Source organism: Anopheles merus, chromosome 2R (assembly GCF_017562075.2).
Source record: "Anopheles merus strain MAF chromosome 2R, AmerM5.1, whole genome shotgun sequence".
In the NCBI taxonomy this organism is placed as follows: domain Eukaryota; kingdom Metazoa; phylum Arthropoda; class Insecta; order Diptera; family Culicidae; genus Anopheles; species Anopheles merus.
In genome coordinates this window covers 33,418,090-33,438,848 of record NC_054082.1, presented here as the reverse complement: position 1 = coordinate 33,438,848, position 20,759 = coordinate 33,418,090, and the positions used below count along the sequence as shown (strand labels likewise).

Below are 20,759 nucleotides of genomic sequence, written 5' to 3'. Positions count from 1 at the left end.
CAGGCTTCAGGAAGCCTCCGCGCTGTGTGGTTGTGGAAGTTGGGCTGAAAACTTCCAACAACGGTTGCGGTTATGTAAAGTTTTTCCAATGAATTTACTACCCATCCCCATGGGCACGGTCAGCGATGAATGCAGTAAAAGCGACTCGTGCTGATGCTGGACTTGCTGTTGCTAGCTGGCTTCTTGTGTCTTTTCGTGGCTTTTAAGATGCAGACAAAAGCAAACCAAACCAACCAAAAAAAAGAAAAAGAAAAAAAAAACACAAGTCACTGGCAAACTTATTTCACACCAGCTGTAAAGCATCACTTCGTCAGTTGACCAGTGGAGAGAAGATGGTGAGAGAGCTCTCGCGGTTATGAATCTTTGCAAATTTCTTCCCCACACTTGAACCTTTCAAACTCACGGACCTAGTGCGATAAAGCTGGTGCTAGAACGGGACAGTTTGTGGCGCTGTGCTCCGGAAAGGTTTTCCTGCTTTGAGAAGTTTTGTTGAGAAGATTATAGCGGCAATTGATTTACAATCCACAATTCACTTTTTCCCGATTGCAATTGCATGTCTGCACTTGACTGTTGCTTTGAGTTGGAAGTGAAAAAAAAACTATTCGTGGAAAAGCTTAATAAACTGTACTTTTTGTGTAGTTTATGAACGTTAAATTCATTCAATGCACTTGACATTTGAGGAAATGAATTGATTGAATTTTAAATTAGCGTTAAAGGCGACTAAAATAGTTGTGCATCTATGTTTGATCAGTTGAATATCGGTTTGAAGAGATCTTTATCAACATGAAATGATTCTAGATTATGCAGTTTTTAAACGTTTTAGCACTGCTCGTAAAGCTTTGGCACTTTTTGGAATTGTAATCACCCGAGCTGTAATTAATTTCAATAAATTATGCTTACGCATCCATTTCTCATTTAAACCAGAGAAATCCGAATTTGGTTCAGGATTAAATGAACATTTTATTAGATTTATCTGTAAGCGTAAGTGATTTTTTATTATCCTTTTCTTTATCACTCGATTACGATTGATTTACAGCCCATTCAAGAGTTTGTTTGAATTAACAGGTCACGAGCAATACTCACCAACGTGCTTGCACGCCTCGAATCGGCACCTTAACAGTGACCCCTGTCGGAACATCTGCCACATCGTTAAGCAAGCACAACGATCCATAATTTCAGCCGTATTTTCGATAAAACACGCCCAAAACAGCCCCGTGCCGCATACATCCAATAAACAACCGATTATGATTATTCGATTTTGCTACGCGAAAAATTGAACACCTGCCAAAATCGCTCGCGAGTACACATTCCTTTCTGCAGCACCGATCTGGGTGATTTGGAAGCTAAAGGCTAAGGGAGGTGGTGCGACTCTTCCAGTTGTACCGGTGTATTTCGCGATCGTACATTTGCACATGATGCCTGTTACAACCGAACCCGTTTCAGCGGATCGCGAATGACGCGCCAGTGTAATGTGTTAGCGATACACAGATCCGAAACGCGGGCGAACGTTATCAAATTAATCCAACCGATTGGCCCGGCGGTGGCTATTTGTTTTCCTTTGCCGCCCGTCCATTACCAACAGCAACGCGCTGAAAACTAATTGGATGAAAAATGTGATTTTAGCGGTTTGAAAAATGAGAGCGAGGAGTGTGTGTGTGTGTGTGTGTGTGTGTGTGTGTGTGTGTGTGTGTGTGTGTGTGTCGGCGATTGGAGCGATGTGTGTTTCACCTCCTTGGGCGCTGGAGGTAGCTAGTCCGGGCTAGTTCGCGGCCGTCTAGACGAGCATGATAAATATTTATACGATCGTAACGCACCACTACGCGCATCGCTTCGTCAGCGTCATCGGACACGGTGAAAGCAATGTGTTTAGATAAGAAGTTCAATGGTTGTTGAGCGAACAAGTTGCGTTCTTGTGTGTGTGTGTGTGTGTGTGAATGTGGTTTGCCGCTCGGCGATATCTCACGGCGGGAAAGGCTGGCACGGGTATGTACGGCCGCGGGGTTTTGCGCGAGCACTGTAAACACGCTTGTTACAGCATAAGTTCCCGGGGCACATGTACGCAGCAAGAGGTTACTAAACTGCACTAATAATCGTAAAGCAAGCCAATCTTACTTTGGTGGAGTTTTTGTTGGCGGTGGTTAAACGCACAAACACACAGGATGGTGCTGTGGATGTGGATGGGAGAAACATTTGAAGAGCGTATGATTTAACCTTCCCCGTATTGTTGGAACTACGAAACGGCGGTACGATAACGTATACAAAAGTTCACTGCGCTGTGTTGCGGTTGATGTTGTTGGGTTGGGCGACTACAACGGGAGCATATCTTGCATCTTTATGTTTTAATGGTGGAAAAGTACTCGCTCCCGCCGAATGGAGAAGCGTATTTTGGTGAATGCAAAAATCGATTTTTCGGATACAAAAAAACGATTATGCCAACCGATAACGAAACACTGATAAGAGACGCGATCACCAAAAACTTTTACATCGCATCGCGCGGTCCCCATCAGCAAGGCAACAACACACTCATTGTCCGTACCGCTAAACCAATCCGTCGGACGGAAAAGCAATCAAAGTAAGCGCAAATGCATTTTCCCCCTTCCAGAGATGGGCGAAAGAGTTTTGGCTGCCGCTCAAGAAACAAGAAATCGTTTTCAACTTCCCGTCGCGTTTATTCCACGTTGTGTTGTTGCGCTGATTCATTCATTCATTCATTACTGTTTAGGGCGAATGGAGGCTCCCGCCATTTCCGGCTGGTGGCAGTAAAATGGCGCCTTTTCTTCCACCTCATTGAGGTGGCGCGCATCAAATCAGTGCTGAAAAGCTGCCCTGTGTTTCTCTAATGGTTCAAAACTCATTCAATTTTATGTCTCTTCTTGCTTTCTCTCTCTCTATCTCTTTGCAGCGGACTTGATGCGACCGTGTTTGTGTTCACGCTAAACAACGAACTTCCAAGGACAGCGCTCTCGGTCATTGTTTTGTGCCTCACTGCGAGGGATTAAGCTCACTGGGGAAGGGAAAACGAATTGGTGTGAAAGTGGACCGGACGACTAATCCCGATGACGCCCTACCGGAAGGTCGGTCAGTGATCGGAAAAAAGAAAATTAATCCTTTCACGCTACGCTCCGCCCGGCCAGCAGTAACGCAATTAAGTGTTTAAGGCGCGTGTGTTCTTCGTGTGGTGTTCTTGGTGCGGGGTTCTTAGTGAAACAGACGGACTCAGCGTAAGTCCGCGTGCCTGCTGGTTATAATCGTAACTCCAGCCATGAAGCTACTGGTGGGACTTTTGTTCATTTCTGCAGTCAACTTTGGTAAGTTCCCCGTTCCACATCCAGTTGCAGGAAACAAAAGATTCAATCTGTGGAAAATATTGATCATTCGCCCGTTTCGAGGCTTTACTTACTCCGGCGCTGTGTGCGCGTAAGCTCAATAAGTCGGCGAAAGTAAAACACAAGCTTACCCGCCGTTAAAGGCAAATCCTGCCTTCTCTCTCTCTCTCTCTCTCTCTCTCTCTCTCTCTTCAACATCTCCAACTGTACGGTACTGGGGAAATTGGGGTTCGAAAACGGCATATCGGTGGCAATTCATTTCCGGCGTACGCGGTGTTTGCGGGTCGCGCCAACGCGCCTACGGAAGGCAAGACGCTCATAAACAGATGCTGCTTTATGAGGCTTTTTGAAAATCGAGGAAAACTGTTTGCACTGATATGGATCTGTAGGGTAGTTCGGTTAGGTTAAAACAATAGCCAAAGGTTCGGCCGGTGTGTCGTGAAGCGAAGGAAGCAGTGCGCGGAGGTTGAATAATGCTTTCGCGGGGAAAAGACAAAATCTGTGGCATTGTTTTGCAACTGCAGCCAAGTCCGGGCAGTGGAGTTAATACGGCTTTCTGTCCTTTGTTTTAAATTGTCTTCCAATGATAGTACTGTTTAAGTCTTTTGCTGAGGGAGCGGAATGGAGAAACATTTCTTTTTTTCATTTTTAGCGAACTGTTTCATTCCCCTTGAAGTATTACATTGAACTATTTGGGGACGGATAATGGCGGCATAGTGCACGCTGAATGTTTTATATAGAAATGATTGGGTTTGTGGGAAACGGTTCCAAAAGTACGATTGTCATTAAACACGCTGCTATTTATGCTCCACAACTATGGCGCGTAATAATTTTAACCCATCCCGACCATGAACCTGCTGGCCCCAGGCAGTGTAATGACGGATGATACGATGAGGTCATTACCGGCTATGCAATTTATTCCCGAACATGAACTCCATTTGGTTCAACTCACATACAAACACATCCACACACACAAAAGCAGAAGCCAAACAGCGTTTGGTCAGCGTCAGACAGCATCGCGTCATATTCCATTAAAACGACGAACGATACCTTTGTTTGACATTCAATCATGTCGCAAGCCGCACTGGACTGGAGAGGTAGCAGGGTAGCAGCTTCACCCAGCCGTAGGGGTGTGAAAAAAAAAAAACGAGCGTAGGCCTTGAATTTCATGTTCCATGCACTCCTCCCCCCCCTGGCTGGCTGTGAAGATCGATTTATTTCTTCACCAACGCAGAGTTAGCTGCTGCTGCTGCCGGTTCCATAGTCGTTAACAGGACGGTGTTGGCAGCAAGCAAACATAATTTGCGTTCCGTTACTCCGGTACGTGTGAGTGTGTATGTGTGTGAGAGAGAGAGAGAGAGAGAGAGAGAGAGAGAGAGCGAGCTACACATAAAGTGTAAGCTTTTAGCTGTAGATGATTGACGGATGTGGGTGGCTCAACGTTGATACCGAGCCGAATGTATAATTTTGTTTTATCAAAAGAAGGAGGAGAAGGAACAAGACACCAAGCCCTGTACAATTATTTTCCAACATTTCTCACGACGACTGCTCCTGCCCATGTTTAGCCCCGATCAACAAGTTCTGCTGGCAGAGTTTGTTTGTTTCATCGTCCTCAATTATTCATCTGCACGGAATGTCACGTGTTCAGCAACGGGACTAGATCATACAAATTTGAACCGCATTTTTCTTTCATTCTTGGATATGGATTGGGATTTTGAGTTTGGAGTTGATTCTACCCTTCCCGTCCCATTGGTGGTTTGATTGCACTGTCACTTTCATTGCAATCGTCTGCCATGCTACGTGACAAGGGTCGGCACCTGGTTTGGGCGCACCTACTTGAGAGGGTATGTAATAGCGAGCACCGATCGCATGATTATTGCACCAACGAATGTAGAAAGTGTGATGGAGTGTCGGAGGAGGCACTCCGCTTGCTAAAATGACAGACGGAAATGGCATAATGAGAAAGGTTTACCTACACAAAAAAAGGGAATTTCCTTCTCGGAAATCATTGTATGGAAAACAAATGCCAGTACGGGGGGGGGGGGGGGGGAATTACGCTGGGGTGTAGCGTAAAAAGCTAAAAACAGACGATTACGTTTGCAGTGATCCTTTTCAAACAATTAAAAAGGGTTTTATTTATACTCTTGGGAATGCTGGTGACTAAATAATTAACCACTTTTGATGATTATGATTAATTAGGGAAATCAATGCAAACATCAAGAAAGTTTTTCCATGTTTCCTATCAATAATCATTCAAACCAATCAATGCGTCTTTTGTAGAACATTGTGATTGTATTATCTTACTCTCCAAATTGTCTGTTTTGATCTCATTCCACCTGAAGAACATCTCAAAGAGCAGAAAATACACAACAACGTCTGATTGCTAAGCCAACACGAGCACACAAGAAAAAATCAAAGAAAACACACATCGTGAACCATTTCCGTGGAGACATAAAATACACACGCAAATGGAAAGGGTTTTTCCCGTTGCCAAGTGGCGCAGCATGGCGTGGCGCAGATAACCGGCACCGCCAGCCCCCTCCCAACGCCAAATTTATCGTTTGAGTATTTGTTCAATGATGAAACGTTGGCATGATCATGATGGGAGTAGGGGGGTACACGGGGGGGGGGGGGGGGTGAGATAACCGGAACGAAATACCGCACCGAAATAATAAACAGTTCGGTGGATCCGCACGCGGTTTCCTTCACAACCGATCGGAGCCAATCACGTGGCCTCGAAATTCCAACACATTAGAATTTCGGTGGGATCTTCCGTTTTCTGAGTTGGAAATCCGTTTTACACCTGGCAAAAGAGCGACGATGGATTGCACCCCCCCCCCCCCCCCCGCTTTTACTCTTCATTGGCCGACCTTTGGTTGTGCCCGTCTGGTAGAAGGAGAAGAAGAAGGAGAAAAAAATGAGACTTTTCCTTCGACCGTCATTTGCACAGCAATTCATCATTCATTTCCCCAATACGGGGGCAGCGCCAAATGGGAAGGGCGAAGAAGAAATGGACGTGTAACCTCCTTTGTTGTTTTTTTTTTGTTGTTGTTGGAGTGAGAGGGACGGCCTTCCGACTAATGGATGTAAATATTTATCCACGTAATCGAACGGTGGGATTATCATTTATTGGCTTATTCGGCGTTGGGTGGGGATTCACCCCCCGAATCGATGATAGTGCGACGGGGGTTGAAAAACGACCCATTTGCATGCCCTCCCCCCCCCCTTCCTCCCCGTTCCCTGGAGATCGTTCGGATAAATGGTCGGAAAGGAAAACCGTGTAGTGAGGTCGCACAGGGGAAACCTCGCCAAATTATCATCCTTCAACAGCAGGGTGGCCGACGACGAGTGGATTGAAACGGATCGGTTTGATCTTATCGCCATCGCGTTTCTTTGTCAGGGAAATTCAGGTCACACCAACAGGTTGCCACAACAGGCTACAGCAATGGATGGGTTTTGTTTTCATCCGTACAGAGGTACTGCGTTCTGTTGCCCATAGTGATTGTTCCGAGGCGATAGGAGGTGGTGGTGGAAGCAGGTGGCGTGGCAACGTCGTTGTCAAAAAAAGAACACTTCAATTCTCTTTATTGCCAATCATTACGACAGTTGGTTGGTATTTGCTTTTCCGGTGATGATAATGATATGAAAAGAGGGAGATACTGTACTTGGAAAGGAAATGGTGTGAGCTTTAGCAAGAGCTTTACTGGAATGAGGCGCATTTATGCATCCCGTGTGCGTCGTAAGATTTATTGACACAAGTGTTTAAAAAAAAGTCGGTTAAAACGAAGCAAAACATTGCGAAACAGATTCAACTAACACTTTATCATTGCTGGAAGAAACTCAGAAGGCAATGGTGTTGCGCGTCTCTTGAGCGGCTGGTCATTATCCCACCCATCAACACGGTACCGCCTTGTCAACGAGAAAGTTAAGCGGCCACCATGATCTGACCTAATCCGATCAGCCGGGACTTGCAAATTACCACTACAGTGCAGACAGTACGCGGTGAAGCTGAGCTTGTGCCGTGCGGTCGGCGGTGTCTCATTTTGCATATTCAAACGCAATGGCGGATGAGATGATAATCCCTGCAGCCGCCGGTCGCCAAGCATTGTTGGCCCACCAGCTACAGTGATGAGGGTGTACAAGAAGCTTGAGTAATATATTCCATCTTTGCCATTCCGTTTTGCGCGGATCTCCGTTTGCTCGGTGCGTAATCTGAAACACGCGCCAAACGCGGGAATAGCATCAGCAGGCCGGCGCACTTGAAACTTGTTGAACGCATCGGGGTAACCCGGGAAGGTAAACACGATCCGGGAATGAGCGCGTTCATCACCATTCGGGTACGCGTGTGACGCACAGCGGCGGCGGCCATGGTTTTCAGGCCATGGTTTTCAGGCCATGGTTTTTGGACGACACGTGGCCGTACAGCTCGCTCGGCGGTGGCATGGAGTTCAAGTTACGCCCGTGACCATGACCACGGTCACTGTAACGACCCGTTGGGGTAGTGTTCGCGGTGCGGGCCGGGTTTTGTTCGTGCCGGCGATAACTTTCCTTTGCCAGCGGGCGCCTGGGGCCCCTTGACCGGCAGCCGGGCCGACCGGTAATGGATGCATTACTAAGCATTACCGTTTGCCGCACACGTTCCTTTGGATTGTCCGTGGTGGAAGCGGCGGGTTGTGGGGTCTTGCTGCCCTTTTTATTTGTGTGCACGCGGTAGCCGACAGCGTTGCCTTTATATTTCAATTATCTTCGTACCGTGGCTGGGACAGGGGGTGCTGTGTGGCCGATCGGAAATATGGGTGGGTTGCATATTTATGATTTTTAATACAAAACGATGGAGCGCCTTTTTCGCAAGTGCGCTGGGGGAGGGGGGGGGGTGCAAACGGTGTTTAAAGGATGAAGTTTATTGCTGAACTGTTGGATGGGCATGGGCGCTTATTTGTTCTTAGCCTCGGTGTGGGTTGATAGTGTGCCTAAGGGAGTGGAGCGTGTAAACGAATTGTTAAAAAAAAAGAACCAATGTTCCATGGTAGATCGTTGCTGAGGATTAATAAAAAGCTTTTTAAACATGTTATCTTTCCCATTTATCAGATCAGATTAGATTTACTATATATTATTATTATTAAAGCCACTATCCGTAAGGTAACTTCACGTACTTAATAATACACAACATGGTAATTAACTGCAACCAATCTAAATACATAGAACCAGCTTATTAGAAGTAACAGTACAGCTTCCGGCTTTCGCAGTTATCTTTCAAACAAAAATGCAAAACTGTCCTCTAAAGAAAGATCATAACAATAAATTAGCCCATTATCTGCCACGCTCGTACATCACACGGCGCAGTAGGGAGGGAGGCTGCTGCCCACGCTACAATATCAAAACCGCAAACAAACAACCATAATACCGTACACCGACCGTGTGTACCAGTTTGTCACACTTTGCATCCCCCCCCCAAGAAGTCGGAAATTGGTCCCAGGTTGCGTTTTTACGAGCATAATTACGCTGACCGCACCAAACGAGGAGCCAAATTCGAGCCCTTTTCTTCGTTTATCGTGCCCGGCCCCGGGGAGGGGGTGGTGGATCCAGCGCCGTAGGCCAGTGTCCAGCAAAACAGCAATTAAAGCACGCAAAGGCTAGACTCTCGCAAGCAAAGCAAAGGAGCGTGTGTGGTGCGTGGGGTCGTCAATTTTCCCCAAGATAGTGTGCGAGACTTTAGTCGTTAATTGTTGGTTTGTGCCTTGCAGCTTGCCCGCACAAAAAAAAAAACAACTCCCAATCGGCAGATGAAATCCGCTACGGAAGTGGTAAATTGGGCGCTTTCCCATTTTGGGAGTCAATTGTAGGGTGTATGTGCATTGTACGGTGGAGGGGGCAAAGTATTATGAAAAATAAAACGCTATGCCCGGAAGCAATTTTTCAACGTAGGAGCAAAAGGGCGTACTGTATTAGCCGATTCGCTAGCGCCTGGTGTATCATTTACCGTCCGCTTTGCCTTTGCCGGTGGAGGACGATCGGAAGCAAATGCTCATGCATAAAATGGATATTCTGATTTATCGCTCACATTAGACGTTTGCGTGTGCGGCAGACTCCACAGCAGCCGGATGCCGGACGTTAAGCAGAAACTGATTGTGGTTGTCACTTTGTCGCCTTTCGGGCGGAGAAATGGAGACACAGCGGACATGCAACTTTCCCGGAGCGCAATCAAACAGAGCCCTGGAGGTTCTGGTGCAGCACGGCCGCACGATAGGGACACCCAAAACCCAAACCTTGACCGCATGGATGGATGACCCACCGATAAGATGTTGGCAACTGCCTAATAAGCACAGGGCGGCGCATAGCTTTCGCTACCGTTTCGTTTCCAGCATGGACGTGGCACGAAGCTTTGCTTCCGTCGTGCAGTCAGCGATGAACTTCTTTCGTCCATTAGTTAGATCCCCCCCAGTGTTTCCACGTTGGTTGGTCACAGGAGTTTGATTATCTAGGTACGGAACTTTGGCCCGGGTAAAGGCTGTACCGGAATGCAGTGTTGCACCCATAGTCAGGCGGATGGGTCTTTTGTGTTTTCGAGTTGCCTTTCCTTCATTGGAATGTGTTGTGTAGGGTCGCGGTGACCACCCGGTAATACGCATGGGTCATGATTAAAAGCACTCCCGAGCAATGGCAGCAACGTATGCTGCCTCCGTTTTGCAAGGAGGAAGGCCACCCCGTGAGGCTAAAAAGTTAATCTCACGTTGCTCTTTCCGGTGTCAATTCTCCTGAGAAATAAAAAGCATGCCGCACAGCATTACGACACAGCGATTGTGGAGCCTGGGAGCTGATGTAGCGGATGTGAATAAATGAGATTTTAAAGGGATGCGTTCGAAACACCGGCCTCGGAAGTCATTAAGTGTCGTTGGGTGCTTTGTTGTCATCAGTGAAGTAAAGTGGGTCAACCAGGATGAGTGTGTCTCTGGGTTAAGTAGTTTAGGGGGCGCCCCTTCTGGTTCTGCTCGGCACAGCCACCAAAAGCGATGGATTACCAACACGCAAACGAGTGTTTAGAAAGCAGCGTTACGGTTCGTTTGGATCGTTGATTAGATTAAGCAGTGGAAGAGAATGTTTAAGTTGATTAAGAAATGAGCATCAACTACCAACAACAACAAAAAAAGCGGCAGTAGATTTAACTAATTGACTCTTTGGGATGATTTGATTGAACCTTAAGGGGCTCTACGCTTAAGGCAAGAAAAGACAAGTTTTGCTAAGAAAAAAACAAACATCTCGCTTCGTTTAGCTTTACCCCAACCGGAACGTAATATTTTACATCCCTACCGTGTGTGTGGGGCTGAACTAACATTCAGACTTGGAACACAGCTTAACTGCCAAAACCAGTCCTGTGACTTTTCCGGCTGTTTGTGTGCTGTTCTTTGGTGCTGTTCTTCTCTTCCATTTTTTACTGGCTTCGATTCGATTTTCGATTTACCATACCGTACTCGTAAAGTTTACTGATGGATCGTACTGTTTGGATCGGTTTGGTTTTATCAAACCAGTGTGTGTGTGCCATTGGCAAACATCGCGGTGTTTCGGTTCCGTTTTTCGTGATTCATTTTTCTGTCTACTGCGACGATATCAAGTGCAGCGTACGTTCGTTCGCAAAACTGTGCACCAGCTGTTGACCTGAATTCGGGTACGAGACACACACACACACACACACGTGTGTGGCAACCAAGGATCATATTTTGATAACATTGTATAGTGGGACGGTGCGTGAGTCGTTAAAAAATATGTTTTTTATTATATCAGAACAAAGCAGGTGTGTTCTGCAGATGCTCCAGTGTCTGCAGTCGCTGTAACGCGGTAAAGTAATGTGTAGGATGCGAATGGAAATAACTATTTTGATTGACGATGTAGTAATAATTGGTACAACTCACTCAAGGTGTAAACATTCTGGAGAATTGAGCAGAATAACTTTTCGATTATTTATAATTTATTGTTGAAGAATTCTTCCAAGAACACGATGTTTTCGGCAAAGAGTTCACCGTTCAAGTTTGCTTCGTTTGTCGTACAGATCGTACAAATTGGCCCAGTCGTGTTGATTTTCCTCCATTGTTACTAAGAAAAATAGTTTTGTTTCTGCACTTTTACGCTTTTCTTTCTTCATTGCAACTTTATCCACTATTGCTCAGCACGACAAAATGTCATTCTTTTGAAGTCGAAAAGAAAACAGAGCGCGCATTCCTCGAGCTCTCGTGCTGAACGGTTGTTCCTGATGAGCTTACTCGGGAGCGTAGTCGCAGCATCCGCGGCTCACCGTGGCCAATACATAACGAGCATCGCATAAATATACATCCATCCGTCGTCCCGTGACAGCCGTGCCATGGGTTTTGTACTGATTGAATTTATTTCCCACTCTTCAAGCCACACCGGCACAAGCATCCGGCACGTTGCGCCGGGCACTGGTGCTGCCCGAGACGGAGTACGAAAGAATTCTCGAGCAGCAGCAGCTGGACGGCCCGTTCAACCGGAACACCGTAACCGTGGACGGTGCGGAACCGTACCCATCCGGCACGTTTCGCTGCGAGGATGGATTTTTCCGGTGCAACAACACGCTCCAGTGCATCGAGCAGAGCAAAAACTGCAACGGATTTCCCGACTGTGACGACGGCTCGGACGAGCTGGAGTGTGGTAAGGAATCTTCGCCAGCCACCGAGAAAACCACCGCATGTTTACAATCAGCCCAATTTTGATTTGTTTTTTCCCCTCCCCTTCTTTCGCCACAAAACACAGATGACGACGTGGGGCGGAATTATTATGACCATTACTTCCGCAAGCGCCCGGCTGCCATCAACGATCAGCTGCCTTACACACCGTGCAGTAAGTAGCCCAGTGGAGCGTTGTTGCAAGCAGTAGGACAAAAAAAAACCCCCACTAATCCTTCAACACCTTTTCGGCCCTCCGGGGGTAGACTGGAACGACGCCAACAACACGTGCAAATGTCGCGGAACGGACGTGCTGTGCGAGTACAAGGGCCTTACCGGGCTGCCATCGGTACTGACCTCGGAGAACGTCACGCTGCTGTAAGTGGGTGTTGACTGTATGTGGGAGCGTGGGGTTGTGAATCAAAGCTCTGCTGCAATCAGTTTTTTTTTGTTGTATTCCAATGTGATAATATCATCATTCGAGCTCCGTTGGGCGTGGGCAGCAGCAAGAACTGACAGCACGCGGTGGCTAGATCATGGTCCACGTACGGGTGTAATAGTCCTAGCTCGTGCGCCACCGAGTGCATTTGCTAGCACGGGTTAGGAATGCATTGTGATTGGCAACAAAAAAGAATGACAAATCTCCACTCCACTACTACGCTTCGTTTCATGCTTTCTCGTGTTTGTCGTTGCAGCGATCTCACTGGGAATGTGTTTATTGAGCTGAATATGAATGTGTTCCAGCGCTTCCCGAAGCTCAGCACATTGTAAGTATGGCCCGGGTGGTCCACGTGCCACGGCACATTCCTGCTTCCCCATTCCCCGTCCTAATATGTGCCATGTGTCAGCCGTAGTAACATTGCTCCACTTTGCGTCCAGCTCGTGTCGGAATCAAATAGCACACTGACCCAAAGCGCCAGTGTGTGCGAGAGTGGCGGCAATATGGGAAATGGCACCGCAAAAGCCCGTCAATCCGAAATCAATTTCATCCATTTCTTTCCACATTATCGGTGAAGCCGGAAATTGCACACATGGATGCATTTCGACCCTGCAGCTATGCCGAAGCCCTGCAGCTCATCCCGAACGGCTAACAATTACGTTAAAAATTACATCACGTACAATTATTGTCGCTTGGACGTGTCGCTAAGCGTTCCGTTTTTTTTTTATTTGTTTGTTACTTCCAAGAGAGAGAAACAGGGAGACACTGGGGACACAAATAGAACGTATCCAGCCCCTTCACCCTATCCACTTTTCCCGTTCATTATCGTTAGCAGCACGAGAAAAGGGCTTAATTAAATCTGCACCAAACCCAGAACGCGCGCTCGTTTGCTTCCGTCCCGCCGCTTCCGTCAGATAAATTACTTTTTCCCGTTAAGTGTGCTTGATTGTTTCCACTGTTTGACTTACTTCTGATGTCTGTTTGCTTCCTTTTTTTTCTTATGTCCCACCCCATCAACACCGGATGCAGAGTCCTGCGGCACTGCTCGATCGAGCGTATCGAACCGGTCAGGCTGGCCAGCAGCATCGACGCACTGTAAGTATGAGTGTGCAGGGGGGCCTCGAATGTGCATACAAGTTGAGCAGAGTTTGCCCCAGAGCCGTCAAGTGTAAGGCTCCGCCACGCTGAGTTTATGAACGTTTTGTTGGGGTGGGGTTAATTGATAGGATTGCTGCCTACAAATAGAACGCTCGTATGTGTGTAGGGGCGGGATGAAATGCCGCCAGGATAGTGAGCGCGGTTCCATTAGCTGGTAGTGGGAGGTTAAGTAGAGCGCGTGAAGTTCACCGGAGAGCTACCCGGCAGCAAGAAATGCTGATAATGTCCGTCTGAGAGTGTGGAGTTGGTTGTTTTGTCTGGATGTGTCCATCAAACCCAGAATAAAGAGCTTACGAAACCCAAAACAAAAACACACACACAAGAGCTTAAGCGAATTATCTGCAGTGCGCAAGATAACGACCGTTCGAACCGTTCGTAGGAATGGTTGGCACTTCTGGCAGTATGTTCATTTCATTTACATGTGTTTTGGGGGAAAAGGAAACGACGAAACTAAGCGCCTAAAGCGCTAGTAATAGTTTCCGTGTTTCCCTTGCTCCCTTGCAAAAATAAAAAGGAAGAAGGAAGTCTTCAGGCTGTCTAGTACTGTTTATCGCTGCTGCCGTTTGTTGCCATTACCGTTGGCTTCACTCATTACGGCGCGCTAATACGCCCGATCTTTACCTTCGCGCGTTTGCTCACCATAAATGCTCCACACCATTAGTTGGCGTGTCTTATTGAACAGCACAATAAAAAGCCGACTTGCGCACGGACAGTGGCAAGTGTCTAATAAATTGTGCTACTTTATTGTCGAGCCAAACCAGCCCCTCCGCAGTGATGCAGATGGTCGGCTATGTCGGGGTGTTGGTGCCATATTTCTTCACCAGCTTACTCTCTTGCAAAGGTACTGTTGCAATGGGGTCGCAGTGATCGTTACTGCCCGTTGATTCGATTGCAACCCACTCCAGCCGGTGCGGTTATTTGTTTCTCGATGGGATGCTTTAAGACGGCCACGGTTGGAATGGAAATGTGGGGGACCTGTTTTGGAATGTTGCAGTTTGTTGGTGCAATTTTTATTGTCGGTAATTGGGGAAAGGAAGCTTCAGCTGCACTTACACCCCGGACGTTTGGTTAACTGACGCAACCGCACACATGTTCTCCGGTGGCAATTTGTGGTTCGCTTAGTGCTGGGGAATGCGGAAGCACCATCATAGCACAGGGTCGTTTTTGGTCTTTTGAATATTGCCTTGTGAGTCATAGAATACAAAAGCTAACGTGAAAGATACAAAACTGCTGTTAGTAATAATGATGGGTAATGTTCCGAAACCGACTCCGATTCGACACCGATAATTTCTGAACCGACTCCGGGAGGTAGGTCCACCCAACATTTTCGTAGTCGTTCGGAATTGTCTGGAGCCGTCTGGAATTGCCTCAAGTTATCCGGAGTTGTCCGGAGTCCTCCAGAGTCCTCCAGTGTCTGAATCGTCTGGTGTCAACTGGAATCGGAGTCGGTCGGAGTAAACTGTAGCCAGACGTCTCCGAACGACTCCGGACGTCTCCGGACGACTCCGAACGACTCCGTACGACTTCAAACGACTCTGATTCTGGGTGGAACTAGTGGTTCTCCCTTTATTGGAGTCGAGTTCGGACTAACAATAGTCTGAGTCAGATCGTAGTCGTGATCCGCGCTCTAGAGAGCACATCACTAGTTAGTAGGTATCAATTGATTCGTAGGTTGCATATATTTAGGCGTCTTTTCATACGACATCATACGTAATTTCCTCAATGTATGTCTTCTTTAGTTGCCACAATTCATCCAGTTGCATACATGATTGTAAGAACAATTTCAAGAGCGCATGATCAAACCAAGCAGTAAATGGGAGTCAGTTGTATCGCAGATTGAATAGATTTAGGCGCTTTTTTCTATACGGGTAATACTGGTGTATAAAAGCATTGCATACATTCTTCTTCTTCTTCTTTGGCACAACAACCGCTGTCGGTCAAGGCCTGCCAGTACCCACTAATGAAGAGAGCTTGGCTTTCAGTGACTTATTGTTACCATAGCAGGATAGTCAGTCCTACGTATGGGGGCACGGTCTATTCGGGACTTGAACCCATGACGGGCATGTTGTTACGTCGTACGAGTTGACGACTGTACCACCAGACCGGTCCATTTGCATACATTCAGGTGTTTTTAAAACGTATTTAACGCCTATATTTGTGCAATCGTTTACAAAAATGCATTCTTTTAAAGAAAAATCGCAAAAACACAATACGAAATGAGCTTTCTTTGTAAATACTTCCTCCCTCCTTCCAAGACATTTGGACCAGAACGGACTGACGACGCTACCGGACAATTTTTTCCCACCCGGGACGGTGCTGCGTATACTGTAAGTGATTTCTATAAATTTCAAAAACCCCCACAACCATTCGTTCCAATGATAGATGAGGTACTGTTTTGCTTACCCCCCCCCCCCCTCCTGCAGTGTACTGAGCGGCAACCGAATTAGGCGGCTGGGAAGGACGAACTTTATCAATCTGGAGTTTCTCGAGGAGCTGTAAGTATACACCCCAAACAAACCATGATGGAGGAGGAGCCACCGGTGCGATCTGTCACTGTTGATTTATTTCCACCTCGTTTCCCCCCCTCCTCGCAGTGACTTGAAAGACAACCAGATCGATGCACTCACCGAGGATGTGCTGGTGCCGCTGACGAATCTTCGCATACTGTACGTAAGACCCACTTCTAATCGCTGCGAGTAGTTAAGATGCTAAAGTTTGTGCTTTCACATTCGCTCTATGTGTGTATGTGTGTGTGTCACTGCAGCTACTTAAACAACAACCGACTGCGGAAGCTCGTCCCGGGCATGATACCGGCGCTGGTAACGCTGCAGACACTCTCGCTCGCGCGGAACCAAATCGAAACGATCGAGGTGTGTGCGCTGGATCTACCATCGCTGGAGCATCTGTAAGCATTTGGGTTGGGTGCGCGCGCGTACCGTACCGCAAAGGATACAAAGTTTTCCTACCGCTCGTTTCAGCTACCTGTCGGAGAATCTGCTAACAGTGATCCGAAACGACACGTTCGGCAACTTAACGAATTTAGTAGGATTGTACGTAATAGTTCCATTGCGCTCGCCCGGAAACGGCATCAACACTTCTGCTAACCAATCGTTCTCTTTGCTTCCACCTCTGCTCCCTGTGAACAGATTTTTAAATAGCAACAAAATAAACCATTTCGAGCTGGATGCATTTAGCGGCATAGCCAAGCTGGCAACACTGTAAGTATGGTTGATAGAAGGTAGGGGCGAGAGGAAATAGGGTTTCCATTATCACTGCCACACTGCTATCACATTGCCGCCTGCTTGCGGCTTTCCTTTTTCTTTTTGCGCAAACCACAGCAACCTGCAGGGGAACAAATTTGACCGGATCGATCGGCGCGTGCTGGATAACCTTACCAACCTGCACCACATGTACGTATGGCGTGAACGGGCGGACGGGTGCGGACGCGTGTGCTGCTAAAATGCTCATCCCTCATTTCTAACCCCCGTTTTTGGCAGCCATTTCACCGAGTTCCATCACTGCAAGGCGGCCCTGCACGTGCGTGTCTGCGAGCCAAAGGGTGACGGCATCAGCAGCAACCGCCATCTGCTCGATAATCCCGTGCTGCGTGCAAGGTACGAACGGCCTGTTCGAAAGCTCTATTCGGTCGCGACACATTGCGACACCGATGAGTGTTTGCAAATTGGCGTTAAGTTGGTGAATGAAGAAGCGCGGCTAGAGAAGCTGTTGGCAATGTACTTATTAGAATCTTATACGAATTACTTATGGCTTTGGCGGGGAATACGGTGGGACGAAAATTGCTTTCAAACGTGGAACGTTCTTTAATTAAAATTTTAATTATCTTCTCGCGCTAAGGGCCTAGTTGATTGGGGGCACGGCTCAGTACAGTTTCGTGCGCCGACACGTATACCCCGAAGCGCGGTGTATTCGCGAATGCGAGCTGCGATGGCTTTCTTAACGAGATATTAATATCGTTCTTTCCATTCTTTGCCCATCTCTCATTTTCGACTGCACTGTGCATCACGTGCATTTATTTTTTCTTGTTTATTTTTGCTCCACCACCCGCGCGCACGGCCCCACAGTGTGTGGATAATGGCGGCCATTGGTATCGTGGGCAATCTGCTAGTCCTGTTCGGGCGCTATGTGGTCGGGTCGCGCAGCAGCCAAGCGCACGCGGAACATTCGCTCTACCTGCGCCATCTAGCGGCCAGCGATCTGCTGATGGGCGTGTACCTCGGCATCATAGCAACCGCTGACATTATCTTCAGGTAGGTCGGGGCCCTGTAAGCACCCTGTAAGCAAAATTCGGTGCTCCGTTGCGGTGACTAACGCTTTTCCGCATTGTTTTTTCCCCCTAGAGGTGAATATCTTACCCACGACGAAGAGTGGCGCATGAGCTCGATCTGTGCGTTTAGCGGCTTTCTCAGTACGCTCAGCTGCCAATCGTCCACGCTGCTGCTGACGCTCGTCACCTGGGACCGGCTGGTGTCGGTGACGCGCCCGCTCTACCAACGGTCCAGCAGCAAAACGCGCGTCATCCTGCGGCTGGCCCTGCTGTGGGGTGTGGCGACGGCCGCCGCCGTCGCCCCACTGTCCGCGACCGAGTACTTTGGGCCACACTTTTACGGCAGCAACGGGGTGTGCCTTTCGGTGCACATACACGACCCGTACGCGATGGGCTGGGAGTATTCGGCCGGGCTGTTCATCCTGGTGAACACGGTGTCGCTGCTGTTCATCGGCATCTCGTACCTGCGGATGCTGCAAGCCATTCGCGTGTCCCGGAACGAAACGCGCAACACGCTGAACTGCCGGGAGAAGGTGGTCGCGAGAAGGTAGGTGGTCCGAGCCCCTCCACCTCCACAGTCGATGGATGGTGAATCACCTCTGGACAGTGTTAGCGCAACGCAGCATCGTTCGGAGTATGCAAAGCATCGTCCTGTGGAGTTTTGCTCTCTGTCTCTCTCTCGCTCTCTCTCTCTAACTAGTACACTCTTCACTGCTTGGTTCGCTTTTGTTACCCCGTCCTACAGGTTCGCCATCATCGTTGCAACGGATTGTGTCTGCTGGATGCCGGTGATTGTAGTGAAATTAGTTGCGCTAGCAGGTAAGTGACTCACACAGCCGGATGCGCTTCGGTGCAGGGTGGGAAGGGTGAATGTTATTTGTTGGTTTCTAGGGGAAAAGATAACATCTCCAGCATGGGCAGACCACTTTGCATACGTTGATAGTGTAGCCGGGATGCCGTAAAAGGAAAGCTGCTTTATGCATACGATAATTGAAGTTGATGTAATCAAAGAACGTAGCTAGTCGCTATTTTGAAGCTATTTTGTAGCCAAAAGCCCCAAATAGCGAGTGGTTGGTAAAGGGTGATGAATGAATCAACCAGTTGCGCTAAGAATGTAGCTTTAAGTTCTTAAAAACCAGCTAAACCGAAAGCCACCATTTTTGGCCTCGGTGTTGCTAATTTCGCCGTTCGCCCAAAATCAGGTCAACTCCACTTTACAGCACCTGTAATTTAATTCAATTTTCCAATCGACAAGATTTGGCTTTCTCGAGGCCTGCTGCCTTATCCACTGTCCACAGCGCACCCTCACCCGGAAGCAATTAGCCTACGGCTGACCGCTGGAAATAAGCCGATGGAAGAATCGTGTCAAGGGGTGGGTGAAAGAATTAGCCACATTTAAGCGAAGCCGGATGCCCCTTGGAAGGCAACTTGAAGCTAATTTCTGTCATGGAAAATCTCATTTTCGTCTCACCCACATTAACAAAAAGCAGCTTAACGGAAAACACACACAATCAGCACCAAAGAAGCTGCATTTTCCCTTCTCTAAGCAGATTGGAAGAAGAAGTGTACATTAAAAAATGCAAACAAAAAACCGCACAAGAAATGTGTCTCTTTTCTTCGAACGCTTGCCTCGGCTGTCTGGTGCTAAAGAAATACAGTTTTTTCTTTGCAATTTCGAAATTTGGCGCTGGGCGTGAATACAATTTAATCTTCATCAAGCCAGACGAAACGGACATTGGACCAGGCTGTATCAAACTGAAGCACTGGTCGCTGCCTGCTAATTGGTAACTTCCAAGGGCTCCAAGCTTGGGCTCAGACTGTTTTTCAATTTATTTACCATGACAAGAACAACGTGCCACCGGGGCACGGCTTTTTGTTCGATTGACGAGAAAAACATTTCCTCTCGCTCTCGTATTGTTGCTTGTGCGAGGAGTGTGTGGTTTTGGATCGTTTGGATTGTGCAGCGAAGTAAGAACGGTATTCCAATTTATTTCCACGCGGAAAGTCATCGAGAAGTTGGGCTGAACGTACGTTTCCAACCAGCCACACAACCTTTTCCGCACATGGGACGCACACAATTGCAAATAATCGTGCCCTGTTTGTGCCAGTGGCGGTCTGCTCGGTACTATGATTTGTTGTTACAACACACAAGCGCAAGCTCCAGTGCTGGGTTCCATATGCAAACAGTCTCATTAAAATGGTAGAGAAAAGCTTTCGATGGAATGGCGCCGTGTTTAGCTGCGAACTAGCTGTGTGTAGTTTGATTTATCGCATCGATCGGGAGCTTACACGGGCGTTCACTTTTCCGATTCGTTGCGTTGCGAAATAATTAAAGCATTTGCGCTGCCTCTACCTTTCCTCTGGATGCCTTTGCCGCTACCGCTGGTTCACTGGCGGGCGATGATGAGGTTACAATTAATTGAATTTCGTCGTTACGCGATTGGTATGAGGGAAATCAGGGGGAAAAACCACTACCAATCCCGTGGCACACAGATGCAGCTGAAGCTAAAGATGGTCACACACTGTCACAATGATACAATGGCAGGGAAACACGGGCGGGCAAACTCCATTCCGCAGTAGCGCGAACGTTTCGATCGCGATGGTTGTTGGTCATGTACTCGCTGTGTGGTGTGGTTTGTTGGAGGATGAGCTTTGGTTTCTGGAACGGCAGTAGGACAGAATGCATTTCAAATGACTACAAATGTGCATCACCGAGGCGAATTGGGGACTGATCTAGTTCGTGGTTTGTTCGCGGCTCAATGGAGCTAAAATTGGGAGTGAGGTTGATGATGATCGTTGGTTTTTGTTGAAATGTTTAAATTAAACCATTACACATCATAGTAAGAAGCACTCGGCAGTCGTTTACAATCGGTGTT

General features: G+C 47.7%; 1 protein-coding gene across 1 annotated transcript in view; it reads left to right on the top strand.

Annotated features, from left to right (window-relative positions):
• LOC121589276 (relaxin receptor 2-like) overlaps positions 1 to 20,759 on the top strand; it is a 28,555-nt gene that overhangs the window by 2,096 nt on the left and 5,700 nt on the right. Inside the window, exons 2-18 of the mRNA XM_041908049.1 lie at positions 2,903 to 3,308; positions 11,721 to 11,987; positions 12,090 to 12,176; positions 12,268 to 12,379; positions 12,697 to 12,768; positions 13,470 to 13,535; positions 15,854 to 15,925; positions 16,022 to 16,093; positions 16,193 to 16,264; positions 16,363 to 16,503; positions 16,577 to 16,648; positions 16,745 to 16,816; positions 16,937 to 17,008; positions 17,096 to 17,212; positions 17,681 to 17,866; positions 17,957 to 18,430; positions 18,629 to 18,702. Coding sequence (XP_041763983.1) covers positions 3,263 to 3,308; positions 11,721 to 11,987; positions 12,090 to 12,176; positions 12,268 to 12,379; positions 12,697 to 12,768; positions 13,470 to 13,535; positions 15,854 to 15,925; positions 16,022 to 16,093; positions 16,193 to 16,264; positions 16,363 to 16,503; positions 16,577 to 16,648; positions 16,745 to 16,816; positions 16,937 to 17,008; positions 17,096 to 17,212; positions 17,681 to 17,866; positions 17,957 to 18,430; positions 18,629 to 18,702 — 2,074 coding nt within the window. The 5' untranslated portion in view covers positions 2,903 to 3,262. The remainder of the gene's footprint in view (positions 1 to 2,902; positions 3,309 to 11,720; positions 11,988 to 12,089; positions 12,177 to 12,267; positions 12,380 to 12,696; positions 12,769 to 13,469; positions 13,536 to 15,853; positions 15,926 to 16,021; positions 16,094 to 16,192; positions 16,265 to 16,362; positions 16,504 to 16,576; positions 16,649 to 16,744; positions 16,817 to 16,936; positions 17,009 to 17,095; positions 17,213 to 17,680; positions 17,867 to 17,956; positions 18,431 to 18,628; positions 18,703 to 20,759) is intronic.